The 19,362-nt window shown below is 46.2% G+C and overlaps 1 protein-coding gene across 1 annotated transcript in view; it reads left to right on the forward strand.

Moving 5' to 3' along the window:
• The first annotated feature begins 9,572 nt into the window (after positions 1-9,572).
• The window catches only part of TONSL (tonsoku like, DNA repair protein), a 40,556-nt gene continuing 30,766 nt past the window's right edge, over positions 9,573-19,362 (forward strand). The window contains exons 1-4 of the mRNA XM_058178231.1: positions 9,573-9,636; positions 12,851-12,946; positions 14,511-14,653; positions 18,916-19,099. Of these exons, the coding sequence (XP_058034214.1) occupies positions 9,615-9,636; positions 12,851-12,946; positions 14,511-14,653; positions 18,916-19,099 (445 nt within the window). The 5' untranslated portion in view covers positions 9,573-9,614. The remainder of the gene's footprint in view (positions 9,637-12,850; positions 12,947-14,510; positions 14,654-18,915; positions 19,100-19,362) is intronic.

Consider the following 19,362-nt stretch of genomic DNA (forward strand, 5'->3'; position numbering starts at 1 on the left):
GCTGGTGACTGTTTCACATAAAGTCAGGTTCCTGGGAGGCCAACAAGAGCGAGAGAGAGCGATAGAGAGGCCTCCTCAACGGTTGCTCCCTTCTGGCAGGAAGCAGCACCCTCCGAGTGGCTTGAATTGCACTTCAGAAAAGCACCCAGAGACCCCCTTCCGCTTGTCCTCTTGTTTAGCACCCCCAGCCCAACAACCCCTCCCCGGGCTAAGAAGTGGCATCGAACCGACCCAAATCAGTTCTTCTCGGAATGCAGGGTGATTTCTTTTGTCCGTTTTTGGGGAGCTTTCCCAGTATTTTGAACAACCCGTGTGCAAAATGAGTTCACAGGCTCTTCTAGTAATTATGCAATTTTACAGTGTGATTTTGTGTACCTTTAAAGAAGAAGAAGAAGAAGAAGTATATATAAATATATATATCTATATATATATATATAGCAAGTTTATGGACGAGGATAGTGGGAGTCATTCACCAAATTTCAGTGAGATCTACAGGGATATTTGCTTCTTGCTCTTAAAAGCCTATTTTAACGTGGGAACCAGTGGTGGATGGCCGTCTAGTATGTATCATGAGAAATACGTTGATTGTGCTGTCAGTCTTCTTTCTTTTCCTTCCAAACCCTTAACCTGGCATACCCACCTCACGTTTTGTTTTGTTTTAAAGGAAGCTTTGCGACCGCAGTTAACACTTTATATGAACTAATTGGATCAGGTATGTTTTACAGACAGGTGAAACGTGTGCGGCAGGCGCTTTCCTCCCTGCAGCTGGTAAAGAATAACAACGTATAGTTTCTGTTCTCACCGTTCCTCTTCCTCTTTTCTCCTTCTACCTCCTGGCCATAATCCAATTTTAGAAAAGCCCACAACAGCCTTTGAATCCTGGGCCACTCGCAGTTGTGTAACCCGCCTAGGCTGGCTCTTTTTGTTTGTTTGTTTGTTTGTTTTTGCAAAAGCTGGTGAGCTGCCCTGCACAACTTCAGAATTCAGTTTTGCTAGTCAGAAATACTGGCCCGATGGGGCTTATTTGATTTGGTTTGGCTGGAGCCAAGTATGAATCCAGTGGTGATACGATAGAATTTGCGCCTTTTATGACTTCTGAACTTCAACTCCCAGAATTCCTGAGTTGAAGTCCACAGGCTGTAAAGGGGCCATAGCTGCCCACCCCCTGGGATAGAAAGTTGGTGAGGTCTTCACCAGAATGCCTCCGGGATGTTCCAGCTGCTGAAGGGATAATAGATAATAGTTCTGCCCACAGCTTGGCTTGGAGGAAAATCCTTATTTTGCTGCTTGTTTTGAAATTTGAAAAGTGGGTGACTAGCAGAGGAAGAATGGTCAGTTGTAAGGCATTATTTTTTCAGTTTCAGTTTCAGTTTGTGAAGATTCACAGGCAGGAATTCCCAAAGCCCCCAGATCTATTGGCCCCAGGCTGGACTTGCTCTAAGGTGCGAACTACCTCTTGATCTCTGCGAAGTAAGCTGCAGGTGGTTTCCGTCGGGCTTTCCCTTTCCCCAGCTGGCACGTCTGGGGTTCCTTCGCCTTTTGGCTAAGATGGAGTGGAAATAGCTATTCCCCCTCTTGTGACCGGCACTTCTCGACTGCCAGGGGTTCTGCAGGATCAGTCTTTGAAGGGTAGCGCACCTAAGTCATCTCCATTGCAGGCCTGTGGCTCAGTGGCAGCTGGGGAAAGCCCTCTTCCTCCCCAAAACCTTTTCGTGCATATTTGGAGCCCAGATAATGATTGTGGGGTAATGCCCCTCCACGTCTACTTGTGAAGGGCAGGCAGCTACAAGCCCGGAAGAGGGTCTTTGTCTGAGGAGCAGAGCCCCCGTAATTCCCAAACTCTATTTCACTAGCACCCAGAATCTGTGTCTCTCTCACCTTCGAAGGTAGGGCAAGGCAGAGCTGTCCTCTCCAAGCCGGCGCAGTCGAAAGGCTCTCCCACCGCAGGCCTTGAAACAAAAAGCCCATTGGCGGTGTGTAAAAGAAAGTTCCAGAGCCTGCCTTCCATTCGTGCTCACTCTCCGTTGGGGTCAACCTGACCTCGGCAAAATTCAGGCCCGATCTGCCTTGTTGTGCAGCCAGTGCGGGGGAGGAAAAAGGAGAGGTTCCTTTAAGAGAAGAAGCTGGCTGTGTTTCCCGCCGCCCCCCCCGTGCGCCCCCCCCCAACAAAAGAATTCTGTTAGAAGTTTCCCACCTTGGAGCCCAAGTTAAGATTCCACACAGCACCCTGCCGGACCACCCACCCACCCACTGCCCTGCAAGGAGGCCTCGCCCTGCCCGTCAGCTCTTGCTGGGCCTCCTTCCCGTTGAGAAAGAAAGTAGAGGACGGAGGAGGAAGAAGCATCAGCTACCCCTGAGGAAATGCTATAGGGAGGCGGCCGTCTCCAAGGCCAGGCCCCGCTTTAGGAAGGACGTAATCAAGAGTCGGAAGTAAGTGCCAGACTTTCCAGAGGAAAAGGGAGGGGGGCTTTAAATTTAGAGCAAGGGTGTGCAGTTATGGCAACTCTTAAGACTTGGGGACTTCAACTCCCAGAATTCCTGAGCCACCCCAGCTGGCTCAAGAATTCTGGGAGTTGAAGTCCCCAGGCCGTAAAGTTGTCCTCATTGTTCAGCTCCGCTGTAGAGCATGTGAGAAGGTGGTGCAGAGATGTCTTTGGAGGCTTCTGGAGTAAGCAATATTTCAACTTGCATTCTAAGGGTCATTTGGAGGAATCCAGCCTGCAATGGTCTTCTTCTCTGCCACCCCCACCCCCACCCCACCCCGCGCTTTCCCGTTTTTCCGAATACATCATGGAGTCTGAAAGCATTTGGGCAACTGATCTCTTTAGCGGTCCAGGCACATGTATTTTAGATCGTATCGACCCTCCTTGAAAACGGCTTTGTCTCTACTCACAGACACAGGCTTTTTATCCTGGCCCATTCAACCCTTTTGGTCCCAGCCTGGTGACAATTGCAGTCCAGTGTATTCAGTAGGTGCCAGATTGGAGCAAAGTAGTAGCAGAGGTTTGGGTGTGTAGCCCCTTGGAGGGAACTTACGTATGTGCATCTCACCCAGCACACCTTGGCTATTGTCATCTCTGTCATCTTCCCACCCTGCTGCCAGCAGGGCTGCGATACTTCTGGCTTTAAAAACACCCGAGCAGATTTTTGGTGGGGGTGGGGTGGGGATTGTAATTATTTCAGTGAAGCTGGTTCTGTTTTTTTGTTTCGAAAACCTAGCAAGAGGATTCTTTAAGAGTAGTTGGTCTACTGACATCTATTCCTTTTCAGCAGTGTCACATCCAATGCACTTGTTTCATTGTTGAGGGGGGCTCGAGGGTACAGGGGGTACGGGTGACTCTTGTCCCTTGCAACTTCTCTTTCAGGACACCTTTTTTCTTAAGATCAGTGCTAACTAAAGTCCTCCGCCTGACTCCCTGATTGTGGTCCCAAAGACCTGACGAATCTTTGCTGGGTTCTAGATCACGGGCATCCAACCTAGGCAACTTGCGGACTTCAACTCCCAGAATTCCCCAGCCAGCTATGTCCACAAGTCTTGCTGGCTGGCTTGAGGGAGTTCTGGGAGTTGAAGTCTTCAAATCGCCAAGGTTGGGCGCCCTTGATTAGAGAGTCACTTTGAAGGCAGAATAGACAACTTGGAGGAACCAGAACTCAGAACCGTAATCAGATTTTGTGTTTGCAAAGCCTTGTGGGAAGTGGGCGCCCGGGGACTCCCCGTCCAGCTAAAGGTCATCACTGCCAACACCTTTGATTTTTTTTTTACCTCCATTCTCATCCCTCTCTCCTTCCGCTGTCTCCCTTCTCTGGGACTCCATCTGACTTCTGCTTCGGTAGCTGAGCCTTACCTGTCTAGTTCCGGCTAGACGTCGAAAAGATTGTAGCCTGCTTCTCCCCGCTGGGCGCCAACGTCTGGCGGGCCCCAAGAAAAAAGAAAAAAACCTCCTTACAGTATTCACTGTGGGTAATTTATTTAACTAGTGAATGTAGCGTTTGAACTAATTTAAAACTAACGGCTTGTTTGCAAGGTTGTCTGTCCTTCGTACTTGGCTCAGATTTCATGATTTGTGTTCCTGGTTTGGGGGCGTGCAGGGGGGGCGACTTCGGGGTACAGAACCCAGCTAGCAGCTCCTGCTTGGAGAAGGAGAGGTGGGATGGGGGGGGTCACTCTCCAGGCATTTTTTTCTATTGCAGGGCTGGCTGTCAGGACCACCCCCCACCCACCCCCTGGACACTAGGGAGAATAGCGGGGGGGGGGGGTTGGCAACAGCCTTCACACACCCCTTGGGAGCCTCTCCATCACTTCTCCCACTTCCTTCCTTCCGTCCGCCACGTGTCCTCCCCCCCCTCCAGATCTTTGTGAGCACTAAACCTATACCTAAATGGCTTTTTAAAATGAGGAATGGTTTTAATGTCGTTTGGGAATGAGTTCTTTTGTTCTTTTGTGGTCTGCGTTTCAAGTTTCTGTATGTAATGTAGTTAAAAAAAAATTGCCAAACCACACTGTCTCCTTGTGTGTGTGTGTGAGAGAGAGAGAGCGCGAGAGAAAGAGAGAGAGAGAGAGAGGCTGGCCTTTCAAGGAGGGCTGTCCGAGAACCATCTTCTTGGGAGGGAAAAAGCCCCTCCCCTTTTATAAAATAAAAATGTGGTCTGTGGGGCATGGCCAATCCCCCTCGCTTGGGTCACGAAACGTCTGCAGAAAACCAAGCTCAGAGAGCACCAAGGACCCCATAGTCGTCGTCATCCTCCTCCTCCTCCTCCTCCTCTCCCTTCTAGCACTGATGATGTTCCCTCGTTGGGTCATGAAATATCTGCAGGAACACCACCAAGAGCACCCACATTCCTCCTCTTCCTCCTCCTCCTCCCTTTTTATCACTGATGATGTTACTTAATTGGGTCACGAAACGCCTGCAGGAAAAGAACCGAGCCCAGGAAGCATCCACTCCCGGAGACTTGTGTGGCCCCTTCGCTCCCCGTTTCAGGAAAGCACTTAAAACCTGATGCCCAGTTGGGGCATTTTCCAGCTGATGGGCAGGAGAATCCCTTTCAGACAGAGCTCTTGGCAACTTTAAGACTTGTGGTCTCCAACTCCCAGAATTCCTCAGCCAGCAGAGGTATCCCCAGTGTTTCCCTGACCCACATCCATTTTCCTTAATCTCCCCAAAGACAGGCTTTTAAGACCTTCAGCGTTTTGTCCCAGTAGGACTGATGTTTCTACTGCCCTACCTGGGGCTTTCTGGGAGGGGAAGAACCCACCTGGCATATGCAGCCCCTTGGGAAGAGAGCCTGGCATATGCAAGCCCACCCGGCCGTCGGCTCTTCATCCCATCCTTCCTTTTGCCTCAAGAGCTCCCTTGCAGAGCCTGTGAAGGCGGCTTTGGCCCGGCCATTTCCGTGCCATCCACCTTCTCTTCAGAGCCACGGGGGACCATCTGCACCTGTTCCTGCCTCAAGAGGGGTGGGAGGTTAGGGTAACCCCTAACTTGGTTCAGGATGCTGCTGCTGCTGGCCCCAAGGAACAGAGGGGGCGGGAGTGTCACCTGACCGGCCCCATCTTAGTGGACGGCCACACCATCAAGGAGCCCTTTAGAAGCCCTTCCCACTGTTTGAAACGGTGCATTGAGCTTTGTGGGCATTTAAATAAGCCTGGAGGGTATCCAACAAGAAGAGAAATGGCTCTACAGGTAGACCTCAACTTAAAATAGTTCTTTTAGTGACTGTTCAAAGTTACAATGCCCCCCCCCAAAGGGACTTATGACTGTTTTTCACATGACCGTGGCAGTATCCCCTGATCCAAATTCAGATGCTTGGCAACTGGCATGGACTTGCGACAGTTGCAGTGTCCCAGATCATGTGATCTCCATCTGCGACCTTCTGACTTCCCCACAAAGTCAATGGGGAAGCCAGATTCATTTAACAACCGGGTTACCAACTGCAGTGATTCACTTAACAACCATGATGAGAAAAGTCATCAAATCGGGCAAAATTCACCTAACAAATTTTATTATTTATTTTATTTTATTTTATTATTTGTCATCTACATGTCTTAACAATAGAAATTTTGGGCTCAATTTTAGTCATAAATCGAAGACTTTCTGTACCTTGGATTTTATTTTTTTTCCCCATCAATTTTTATTTTGTTCAACGGATTGAAATACAAAATCCAAAACCAAACCAAAACATTAATAACGGGAATTTTAAAAAGACCACATTTTATCCCCCCTAGTTGAACACTGGCAAACCTATTGCAACACTTAATAGCTTCCCCCTCTCCCTGTTGCAAAGCAGGTCCAAAATTTATAAGCCTCTTATTTTCTGTGGTGGGATTCTGAATCTGGTTTAGAGAGCAGCCTATAAGTAGAAAACTTCCTTGAGCAAATTCAAAAGAAAAGGCACTTGGTGGAAACAGCCCCTAACCCCAGGGTGGGCCAATCTCTCTGAAGAAAACCTTCCTCTCCCCCTCCAGCCCCCCCAAAGCCTGCCTTACTTCCCCAGGTCACCCAAGGTTTGTGACATCCACCCCCACCCCCGTGAAGCGCTACCTACAAGACATTCCCTTCTGTAGCCATTTGAAACCTATATTCGTTCACACAACAAGCACGTGCTGGCTTAAAGGAAACGGCAGATGATGGGCGAACGTCGGCCCCATGGAGCCTCCAAGGTTGGAGAACACAAGGGTGGGTGCAACCAGATGCGCCACTGGATGTGCTCGGAAAGGGTTGAAAAGCAATATATAAATCCTGCAGACTGGGACACCGTGTCATGTGCAAAAAGCCCACCTTTGCTACCCTGAGATGCGCTTGGATGTTTGGCTGTTTTTTTCATTGCACGTCTCTGCCTCGTTCTTTCTCCATTAATGAAATAAAAGGGTCCAGGGCGGGTGGAAGAGAACAGGGGCGAGCGGGAACTTTATGACCTCTTTGATTTCAACTCCCAGAATTCCTGAGCCAGCAGGAATTCTGGGAGTTGAAGTCCAACGGTCATAAAGTTGCCCATCAGTGGCCAAGAAATGGGTCGGACTAGAAAATATATTTTTTTTAATAGAATTTTTATTCGGGGAATAGAAAATAAATTTCTAAATATAGAATTTTTATTCGGGGAACAGAAAATAAATTTCTAAATATTTCTCGGTTCGAACCTCTCCCATGCACCGATGATGACACTTGCATAAGGGCAAACATTCAATGGCAAAAATGTACTGGATAGAATCGAGCTGGAAGGGACCTTGGAGGTCTTCTAGTCCAACCTCCTGCCACAGCAGGAGACCCATTTCAGACAAGTGACTGTTGAGTCTCTTCTTAAAAACCTCCGGTGATGGTTTTAAAAAGAGATCAAAGAGCCATTTGTCTGAAATGGTATAGATCAGGGGTCACCAACCTTTCTGACCTCAAGGACCACTAAATTCATAATTTTAAATCCCGAGGACCACTAGTATGATCTGCTTAATGACCAGCTGGGTGGGCATGGCTAGATGGTCATGTGACTGGGTGGGCATGGCCAACTTGATGTCACTCACGTCGAGGGGTGCCTCATCAGCCTCTACTCGCCCCTCCCCTCCCACCCACTCCTCGCCTACCCACCCAGGCTCCTTAGGCCCCCAACAGGAAGCAGTTGTTACAGCTAAGCAGCCACCACAAGAAAGTTTTGGCAAAACAGTTCAGTTCAAATTGGATCTGACCGAGAAGGAGGCACCTCACTGAGCTCAGGCTTTCCAAGCAGAGGGAAGACCTGCAGGAGTGCAAGGCCAAATACCGGCGCCTGGAGGCTCAGCGGGCTGAAATGGTCAGCCAGTTCCAGGCCAAGAGGCAGTCCCACTGGAACGAGGCCCTCCGGCTCTTCGCCACCAGTCCAAATTTCTGCCCCTCCTCCAATCCACGCAAGAAGACCCCAAAGGGGGAGACTCTGCAGCAACACAAATGTTCATCGCGTGTATCTGGCCCGATCCAGGTCCTCAAACTACAGCCCCTGATTTAGTGCAATATAAAAAACGCAAATAATTTTTCTGTGACCACCAAACTTTTCTCGCGGTCCACCGGTGGTCCACGAACCACCAGTTGGTGACTGCTGGTATCGATCTCCTGCTTGAGCAGAGGGTTAGACTAGAAGACCTTCCAGGCTCCTTTCAACTCTGAAGATGTTCTCCATTCTAAATTGCATAAAGAGGAGCTGAGCTGCTCCAGTCAGTCCCTGAGTTACAAGAGTTTCATTGGAGATGGATTACCTGAAACATTTCCACTATCCTTTCAACCACAGTTCTGGGCTGCTCCACCCAGGGGTGGGATTCAAGTCATTTAACAACCGGTTCTCTGCCCTAATGATTTCTTCCAACAACCAGTTTGCCAAACTGCTCCGAAAGTTAACAACCGGTTCTCCCGAAGTGGTGCGAACTGGTTGAATCCCACCACTGGTTGGGAGCCCACGCAACTTAACTGCTGGCTGCAGAAGCACTGAGATCTCCAATTCAATTGGAATAGAGCTGGAAGGGACCCTGGAGGTCTTCTAGTCCAACCCCCTGCTCAGGCAGGAGACCCTAAACAATTTGAGACAAGTGGCTGTCCCAGCCTATTCTTGAAAACCTCCAGTGATGGTGGAGCACCCACAACTTCTGGAGGCAAGTTGTACGGTACTGATTAATTGTTCCTAAGTTCCAAGTTGGATCTCTAATGATATACTACCCTACTACCCTACTGCTTCTCCAGCATAGAATACAGAATAATCGAGTTGGAAGGGACCTTCTAGTCCAACTCCCTGAGCAGGCAGGAGACCTTACGCCATCACAGTCTGGTCAACAATGGTTGACCAGTCTCTTCTTAAAATCTTCCAGTGCTGGAGCAGTCACAACTTCTGGTGGCAAGCTGTTCCACTGGTTAATTTCATTGAAAGGGAAACGTCTCCTTAGTTCTAGGTCGCTTCTCTCATTGATCAGTTTCCATCTGTGGCTTCTTGTCCTCCCTCCCTTCAGGTGCTTTGAAGAATAGCTCGACCCCCTCCTCTCTGGGGCAGCCCCTCACATATTGGAAGACCCTGGTCCTTTTCATTGAACTAGACATACCCAGTTCCTCCACGCCAGATCCTCCTCTGCAGTTGGGGACATAGCTGGGGAAAGGAGTATAAGAAGGGGGCTTGCACGACCCTCTGCTGCAATGCAGAACCCCCTCCTCCCGCCCCCACCCCGGGGCTGTCCTGCCCACCGTCCCCGAAGGGGGCTGAAGCCGGCTCAGCCATGGATGGGCATTTACAGGAGAAAGGGACACCAGAGTAGGCGGACTTCTCGGGGAGTTAAGCCCGATGTCTGTCAATCTGGCCACTTTTAAGATGAGTGGACTTCAACTCCCAGAATTCCCCAGCCAGTAAAGCAAAGCTGGCTGGGGAATTCTGGGAGTTGAAGTCCACGCCGCTGCCCCGAGACCGCCCATATCCCGCTTTTTCATTTGCTCTCCGAAGGCCCCCACCTCCGGGAAAGGGGCGTGGCCCCGCGCGAGGCGGAGACGGACTCCTCTCGCGATTGGGCGGCCTCCACACCAATAGCGAGCGGGCGCCGTCTTCCGGCCGTCCAATCAGGGCGCGCGGCGGGGACGAGCGGGAATTCGGCGCGCGGGCGACTGGAGAGCGCCGGGATGGGCGACCGGGAAGTGCGTCGTAAGTGCTTGTTGGGGGGGGCGGAGGGGGGTACTACAAAGCCCATCCCCCGCGGCCACCGCCCCTCTCTCTCTCCCCCGAGTCCCTCGCTTCTCCCGTCCTGGCCGCGCGAGACCCATGCTCCACGGCCAGCGGGGCGCCCCGGATGATGGGTGCTGGAGTCCCTGGCCGCTGGAGGGCCCCTGGGTGGGGAGAGAAGCGGGAAGCAGCTTTGGCAAATGGGAGACTTTTTTTGGCCCGAGGGAGGGAGGGAGGTTGCGCCTGCGGTGGTTCCTTGGGGGTCCCTCCCCAGAGGTCCTCTAGTCGGACCCTTGCAAGTGGAGCCCCCTCCCTCTTCCGGAATGCTGGGATCGCCTTCGAGGGGGCGGAGGGCGGGAGAAAGGAGCCAGGAAAGAGCTGCGGATTGGGTGGGGTGGGGGCACGAGTAGGGAAGGGGGCCAGACTGGAGGTGGGGGGGACCCTGGACACCACTTAGGTCATGGGGGGGGGGGTCTTGGAGGCAGCGCCCCCCCCCCAGTCTTTTCTGCCTTCTTCCCAGAGGGTGTTGGGTGGCCAATAGATCCGGCCAGTGCTTGAATGTAAAACGTGCCCGAGATTAAAACATTTATTTAGCATATGGCACCAAGTACAACATGGATAAGGGTAGTAAAATATAAAATATGTAGCAAAATATAAACTATAAAAGAGCACAGGATGCTATGCTACCTGCCTGATGTGAATACACAGTCAATTTTGTCAGGAATTCAAGAAAGTTGTATATAATTTCAGGTTACATTTTGGAATACACTGGTTCGTGAGAATGGAAAAAGTGCTCTATATACAGGTAGCCCTCGACTTACAACCGCAATTGAGCCCCAAAATTCTGTTGTTAAGGGAGACATTTGTTCCGTAAAATGAATCCTGTTTTACGGCCTTTCTTGCCTCCGCTGTTAAGTGAATCCCTGCAGTTGTTAAGTCAGTAACAAGGTTGTTAAGTGAATCTGTCTTCTTCCCTATTGCCAGAAGGTCGTAAAAGGGGATCACGTGACCCCAGGGATGCAGCCACTGTCATAAATACAAACCAGTTGGTAAGCATCTGGATTTTGATCACGTGACCATAGGGAAGCTGAACCGGTCGTAAGTGTGAAAAATGGTCATGTCATTTTTTCTAGGGCTGCTCTAACTAGACAAATGGTTTATGGACTACCTGACTTTAAAGCTTGACTTTGACTGGAAATAAAAAGGTCCAACTTTGGTTATCAAACTGGGGCTGAAAATGACTGATCTTATCATGCAGACAAAGCTGCGTCACAGCCAAGAATTAATGAGTATTACAAAAAAAAAATACTGCAGTAAGATTGTCTTAGACTCAGGACCCCTTAGAGTTAGTGGATGATAGTTAAAAGAAGAACTGGACTACACCAGTCCAATAAAGGGATGCTTCTAAAGATTTTATTTATTTATTTTCTATCGTAGAAGAGAATAGGAGCTGGAAGGGACCTTGGAGGTCTTCTAGTCCAGCCCCCTGCTCGAGCAGGAGACCCTATCCCATTTCAGACAAGTGACTGTCCAGTTTCTTCTTAAGGGCCTCCAGTGATGAAGCACTGTTGATGGAGATTATTTTCTACTGCTTGTGTTTGCATTATATTGAATTCCAGTATGAAGAGATCACTTTCACCCAACTCCCTCTATCACTTCTTCTCTGTTAGTAAGAATTAGGTCCAGTACAGCTTTACTTCTAGTTCCCTCCTCTACTTTTTGGATGACAAAGTTGTTAGCTAGGGTTGGTGAGGAATCCATTTGATTTCCCACTCGCTGCAGAGTTGGTCTCCCAGTTGATATCTGGATAGTTCTCCCATGACTACGGTGGTATGCTTCCTAGGTACATTTATTAACTGGTTGGCAAAGAGTTTGTCTATTTCTTCTGATTGGTTGAGCAGCTGTCATATACACCTATGGCAGTATCTCTTTTCCCCCCTTTTATATTGACCCTTTTTTTAAAAAATTTGAATTTATATCCCATCCTTCTCCGAAGACTCAGGGTGGCTTACATTGTGTTAAGCAATTTACATTCTGGAGGAGTTTTATCTTTGATCATGTGCATTTCTGTAGGTATGTAGTGATTGCTTGCACACAGTGCAGCTCCACCTCCTCTTTTGAACAGTTTGCATCAGTACATTCCAGTCATAGGTTTCATTCCACCAGGTTTCTGTAAGGTGTCCTGTACAGGTGTCAACTATGTAAGAATGTAAGGTGTTCTGGCAGGTATCAACTACTGTATTTTTTGGAGTATAAGACGCACCTTAGTTTTTGGGGAGGAAAATAAGAAAAAAGCTGATTGGCAGGTAGATTGGCCTCCCAGAATACTCCCAATCAGCTGTTCCCAGAGGTGAATTTTAGTTGGTTGTGAGCTCTGTGCCTTGCTTTTTTTTCTGCCTCTAAAGGCCTCCGAAACATGTTTCAGAGGCTTTTTTTCTGAAGCTTTTTTTCTGAAGCTTTTTTCAGCCTCTGAAACCTCTGTTTGAGAGGCTGGGCGGGGTTACATTCAGAGTATAAGATGCACCCAGATTTTCACCCTCTTTTTTGGGTCTTATAGTCTGAAAAATACAGTATGTCATACCTGCCCTCGTGTACTATTGCTTCTAGTTCACTCTGTTTGTTCCCCAAGCTTTGAGCGTTTGTATATAAGCATTTAAGACTTTTGTGCCTGTCCATGGGCATGGTTCCTCCATCTCCTAGTTATTGTTTGGGTTTTTCTTTTTCCCCGTCACCCCCTATTTCATATTTGATTTGTTTTCTTAGGATTTATGATTGGTTTTGTGATCCTGACTGTATTATTTTTACATAACTCAAGGCAACCAACAGATTTAATACACCTGCCTTCTACTATTTTCCTCACTACAACAACCCTGTGAGGTGGCTTGGACTGAGAGAAGGTGGCTGGCTTTTATGCCTATGCTGGGTTTAGAACTCACAGCGATCGTGGTGATCGGTCCAAAGTCACCTTTGGGATTAGAACTCACCATCTCCTGATCATTGGCCTACAGTTAACCAGTTGGCATTCATGGCTAAAAGCAGGACTAGAACTCCCAGTTTCCTGGTCATCGGCCCAAAGTCACCCAGTCGGCTTTCGTGACTAAGGCAGGATTTGAACTCGGGGTCTCCTGCTTTCTTGCCTGATTTATCTTTTTAATCCCGTGCTGAGATCCGTGTTTCTCCTCTTTGTCTGCTTCAGAAATCCAGAAGAGCAAGGAGAAGGCGCAGCGGAAAGGGGATCAGAAGGAAGAAGCGGCTCTCTGCAACCAGCTGGGAGAGATTTTAGCCCGTCATGGTGAGCCTCCCAGGGGGGAAAGTCCTCGGCTCAAGTGCGCCTCGAAAGCTGCTAAAAGTGATTACAGACAATCCTCAACTTACAACAGTTCACTTAGAGACCATTCAAAGTTACAACAGCAGTGAAATAAGCGACTTACGACTGTTTTCCACACTTATGACTGTTACAACATCCCAGTGGTCACGTGATCTACATTCAGAAGCTTGACAACTGACTCACACTTATGACGGTTGCAACGTCCCGGCGTCATCATGTCCCCTTTTGTGACCTCCTAACAAGCGAAGTCAGTGGGGAGACCAGATTCACTTAACAACCTTGTTGCTAATTGAACAACTGCAACGCTTCACTTGACAACCGTAGCAAGAAAGGTTGTAGGATGAGGCAAAACTCACTTTAAAAGTGTCTCACTCAGCGGGCAGAAATTTTGGGCTCGATTGTGGTCATAAGTTGAGGAATACTGTATCCCTCAATTTGTGAGGAATGCCTGTAACAGGATCAGAGGAATCGGGGATACAGAATCCAGTGACTCTCTGAGGTTGTTAGGCCAAAGAAACTGCTTACAGGTAGTCCTCGAGTTACGGCCACAATCAAGCGCAAACGTTACTTTGCTAAGTGAGACATTTGTTAAGTGAGTTTTGCCGTTGTTAAGTGAATCATTGGAGTTAAGTTACTAAGACGGTTGTAAGACGGAGAAGCTGCCTCTTCCATTGACCTTGTTTGTCAGAAAGTGGCAAAAGGGGATCACGTGACCCCCCCCCCTCCCCGGGGCACTGCAACCGTCATAAGTACGAGCCAGTTGCCAAGCGTCCAAATTTTGATCATGTGACCAGAGGGATGCTGCAATGGCCGTAAGTGTGAAAAACGGTCATAGGTCACTTTTTTTCAATGCCATTGTAATTTCAAATAGTCATTAAAATCTTGCACACCTTCCGAATTCAGAGAAATTCTGAACCAGAAGAGTGAAATGAAGGCCTGGCCATTCATCTCCACCATTGCTTCGTAATAGAATAACAGAGCTGGATGGGACCTTGGAGGTCTTCTAGTCCAACCCACTGCCCAAGCAGGAGACCCTATATGCCATCCCAGTCAAATGGCTGTCCAGTCTCTTCTTAAAAACCTCCAGCGATGAAACACCCGGGGCTGCTGGTGGCAATTTCTGTCCCAGTGGTCACTTGTCCTCCCTGTCAGGAAGTTCCTCCCTAATTCCAGGTTGCTTCTCTCTTTGATCAGTTTCCATCCATTGTTTCTCGTCCTGCCTTTGGGTGCTTTGGAAAATAAGTTGACCCCTTCCTCTTCTTTGTGGCCGTCCCTCAAATGCAGCTATCCTGTCCCCCCACCTCCTTCTCTTCTGAACTTTTATAGAATTTAGAATGACAGAATTGGAAAGGATCCTGGAGGTCTTCTAGCCCAACCCCAGGGAGGAGACCCTATCCTGTTTCAGATAAAGAGACCGTCCAGCCTCTACTGGAAAACCTCCAGTGATGGATCTCCTCACCCCACCCCGGGCATCCTGTTCCATTTGCCGGGGGTTCCTTCCTCTGCCACTTGACCTTCCACCCTGCAGGACGCTTCCAGGAGGCCCTGGACGAACACAGGCTGGAACTGCAGCTCCTGGAGAGCGTGGGGGACGTCATCGGCTGTGCTGTCGCCCACCGGAAAATTGGGGAGTGCTTGGCTGAGCTGGACAGCTATGAAGCTGCCCTGAAGGTAGGAAGGCCAGGAGGTTGGAGTGAGCACCGAGTGGAAGGGCCCTCCAGGCATTGCACAGGTAGTCCTTGACTTACGACCGGTTGCTTAGCAACTGTTCAAAGATATGACAGGCCTTGCAAAAGGTTCTTGTGACCAGTTCCAAAGTCCCCCCTGGCCACATGACGTCCTGCGTGGTTATGTGACCACATTTCAGGCACTGGGCATCCAGCTTGCATTTATAATTGTTTGCAACGTTTATTTATTCATTTCATCCCGTCATTTATTTATTTATTGGTTGGTCTGATTTCTATCGCCTCCCGTCTCAGCAAACAACTCTGGGGGGCTATAGAATAGAATAGAAGAATAGAGGAGAGTAGAGTAGAATAGAATAGGAAAGAATAAAATGATAGAATAGGATAGGATAGGACAGAGAGAAAAAAGAAGAGAAGAAAGTATTCTTTATTGACCAAGTGTGATTGGACACACAAGGAATTTGTCTCCAGTGCATAAGCTCTCAATGTACATACAAACAACAAGTGATAAATCATGATCATAATCATAAATTACAATCATTGTAAATCATAAGATTCCACACTCAATGATACTCAAAAGATACTAAATAAAAGCAATCAACATAGTCATAATAGGATACTAAATAAACCACATACATCATAAGATATACTGTAAACGACAAAGCGACGGTCATGATGCTAAAGGAATGGATAATAGGAAAGATGAGAAGGATAATAATAATAAAGCAGCCCTACTAGGGGATTTGATATCCCAGGGCATAAGACAGTGTTGTGGGAATTAGCTGTTTAGCAGAGGGATGGTGGTGGGTGGATGGTTGGGTTGGTTTAGGGCAGGGGTCTGCAGACTTGGCTCTTTTAAGACTTGTGGACTTCAACTCCCAGGACTGTGGGAGTTGAAGTCCACAAGTCTCAAAAGAGCCAAGTTTGCAGACCCATGGTTTAGGGTTAGGGTTAGAAATCAAAGCATCCCACAGACACATGAACACAAATTACGCTTTTTGCCCAAAACCAGCGTTTACAGTTTCTGGCAAAAACGCTCCATAGCGAACAACGAGGTCTTCATGACCACTAACAAAAAGCAGTCGTTAACATAAAATCAGGTTCCATCATCACACCATGACTTGCTTTACAATCATTATGAGGCTCTATGACGGTTGCAAGTCAATGGGAATTTGAGATGGACTAGCACTGTGCCACACAGTTTATGGATTATAATTTTAGTACAGTTAAGACCATGTGTAATTTTAAAAAGGCCTTCTCAGAATTTTACACTACTTTATATGCAAAAGATAAAATACCGAATAGGGACATTTATGATTATTTGAAAGATTATAAGGTTAATACATTAGAACAAAGGGAGGAGTTGAATCGGCCGATAGCTACTGGAGAAATAGTGGAGGCAATTAAACAATTAAAAATGGGGAAAAACCCCGGTACAGATAGACTTACAGCAAGTTATTATAAAAAATTACAGGATGAAATACTAGGCCCACTTAAAGAATTATTTAATCAGATACAACTAGGAGGGGGAATACCCCCGTCATGGAAAACATCTTTTATTTCACTGATACCAAAAGAGGAGCAAAATTGCTCTAAACCCGGTAACTACAGGCTGATCTCACTTTTAAATAATGATTATAAGATTTTTGTTAAAATAATAGCAAATAGATTAATGTATTTATACTGATCAATCTGGTTTTATAAAAGGGAGGCAGATGAGGAATAATGTTAGACAGATTATTAATATATTGGAATATTTGGAAAAGAAGAATACTTCAGCATCACTTATTTTTTTGGATGCGGAGAAGGCCTTTGATCGATTGCATTGGGATTTTTTATTTAAATTAATAGAGAAAATGCAATTTGGAGATTGTTTTGTTAGAATAATTAAAGCGATTTATGGAGAGCAAACAGCTCAGATTATAATAAATGGTAGTTTGACAGAAGTTATTAAGATTGCGAAAGGAACGAGACAGGGATGTCCTTTATCACCACTATTGTTTGTTTTGACTCTGGAACCATTATTGGATAAAATACGAGAATTAACGAAAATAGAGGGAATTAAAATTAGACAATATGAGTACAAAGTTAGAGCTTTTGCAGACGATGTAGTGGTTACTTTAACAAATCCTATAAATTCAAGTAGATCTTTGTTGGAAACAATTGATAAATATGGAAAGGTATCAGGATTTAAAATAAATCAGAATAAAACAAAAGTGATAATCAAAAATATGTCTATACAACAGAAACAAAAACTAGAGGAAATAACAGGATTTGAGGTGGTAAAAAAGGTTAAATACTTAGGGGTTTATATTAGCTCATCGAACAAGAAACTTTATAAGAATAATTATGACTTGCTATGGCAAAAAGTTCAGAATGATATGAGTGTCTGGAAAAAATTGCAGTTATCGCTATTGGGGAGGATTGCGGCTATCAAAATGAATGTGTTACCTAGATTTTTGTTTCTGTTCCAGATGATACCAATAATTAAGAAAGATAAAAATTTGGAGGATTGGCAGATTGGGATTAATAAATTTATATGGCAAGGTAAAAAGGCGAGGGTTAAAATGAAAATAATTCAGGACTCACGGGAAAGAGGTGCCTTAAAAATGCCTAATTTTAAATTATATTATGAAGCAGTAGCCCTTTCAGTAATAAGTGACTGGTTTAATTTAACGAAGGAAAGAATTTTGAATATAGAAGGTTATGACTTGTTATATGGATGGCATGCGTATTTATTTTATGAAAAAAAAGTGGATAGGACTTTTAAGAATCATGTGTTGAGAAGTGCTCTTTTGCGGGTCTGGAAAAATATTCTTATAAACTAGACTATAAGATTCCTATATGGGCGAGCCCCAGACATGCAATAGAGAATATAAATATAGAACAGAAACAGGAAATGATTACTTATAAAGAACTTTTGTATGCTGAAGGAGGTAGATTGCAATTAAAATCATTACAGGTATTAAATGAAGAAGGGAGGAATTATACCTGGTTTCAATATGGGCAACTAAGTGCTAGATGGAAAGAAGATCAAAAAATTGGTAATGGGAGGAAAATTTGGAAAAATTGGTAATGGGAGGAAAAAAAGGGAGGAAAATTTAATAAAGCAAATTAGAAATCAGACCCAGGAGCATATAAAGAGATTGTATAATGTGTTGCTTGAAATAGATTCGAAAAGGATTTGGTAAAGGACTGTATGATAAAATGGGCACAGAATATTCAGGAACCAATAATGTTGGAAACATGGGAGAAAATCTGGGTTAGAAATGTTAAGTTTACACAAGCACAGAATTTAAGGAAAATTTTTTATAAGATGTTTTATAGATGGCACTTAGATCCTAAAAACTTATCACGTATGTATCCTGATATCCAAGCGAAATGTTGGAGGTGTGATTGTGATGACGCTACATATTTTCATATTTGGTGGACTTGCAAGAAAATTAAGGCCTTTTGGATAAGAATTTGGTGGATTATTCAAAATGTCCTGAAGAAGAAGATAAAGTTCCTGCCGCAATTTTTCCTTTTGGGAATTATAACGGATTGTACAGGGATTGAGACTAAATTGATTTTGAACTTAATAACAGCAGCAAGGCTGTTGATTGGACAATATTGGAAGAAAAAAGAGTTACCTACAATAGAAGAATGGATATTGAAAGTTACTAACTTGGCTGAGTTGGCAAAAATCTCAGCTTTTTTGAAAGACAATACGCAGGAAAGATATTTAATTGAATGAAAAAAATGGATTGATTATTTACAAAACAGATATCAGATTAAGAAATATCAGATTGCCTTTGAATAATTAGGAAATATTATTTTATATAATGGGGGGGGGTTGGGAAATGAAAAGATTTGGATGAGGTTAATTGGATTAGAAGGGAAAATTTTACACTATGTTTGGTTTATGTATAACAATACCTTGTGATTGACCCGGGAAGCCGGGGAAGGGAGGGGAAGGGGTTTTGTGGGGAGGGGGAAAGGGGAAAATGTTTTTGCTTGTTAAAACTTTTTCAATAAAAAAAAACGACCATGTGTAATTGACAGACTGGATTTTATCATAGGTTTTATCTGTTATTTATTATTTCATTCTAGAATTTTTAATGGTATATTTACTGACTGTTTTTATTCGTTCCGGTCTCTGGTCCATGGCTGTAATAAACTGAATTGAATTGACTAGGCCCGTACGTTGGGTGAGTGCGGCCTCATCCTTCTCCTCCTCTTCCTCCCTCTCTCTCTCTCTCTCCCTAGCACCAGCGTCGCCATCTGGAACTGGCCTGCAGCGTCTCCAACGCGGTGGAGCAGCAGAGGGCTTGGGCCACCATTGGCCGTACCTACATGTTCATGGCCGAGAGTGACCAGCTGGGGGAGGCCCTGCAGGAGGCTGAGAAAGCCTTCATGAAGAGCTTGGCTATTCTGGAGGAGAAACTGGAAGGTACCCTGGATGGAGAGAGGTGGGGAGGCAGGACAAGGTCTCCAGGGACATCTGAAGGTGGAACAAGATCCTCCTTTCTTGGAGGCTTCCTGAGTTGGGGTGCTGCCTTCTCATAAATGACAGCAGGCATGCATGGCCCAGGGAGAATGATGCAAGGCCCAGTCGGAGTTTGTCACCGTGTCGTGTCCCACTCCTCCTCTGACGGCCGGGTCTGGGAAGTCTGTATCAAGCGTGGCCACGAAGCCTCTGCAGCTTTGCCAAAT

The sequence above is a fragment of the Ahaetulla prasina genome, chromosome 3, assembly GCF_028640845.1.
Source record: "Ahaetulla prasina isolate Xishuangbanna chromosome 3, ASM2864084v1, whole genome shotgun sequence".
NCBI lineage: Eukaryota > Metazoa > Chordata > Lepidosauria > Squamata > Colubridae > Ahaetulla > Ahaetulla prasina.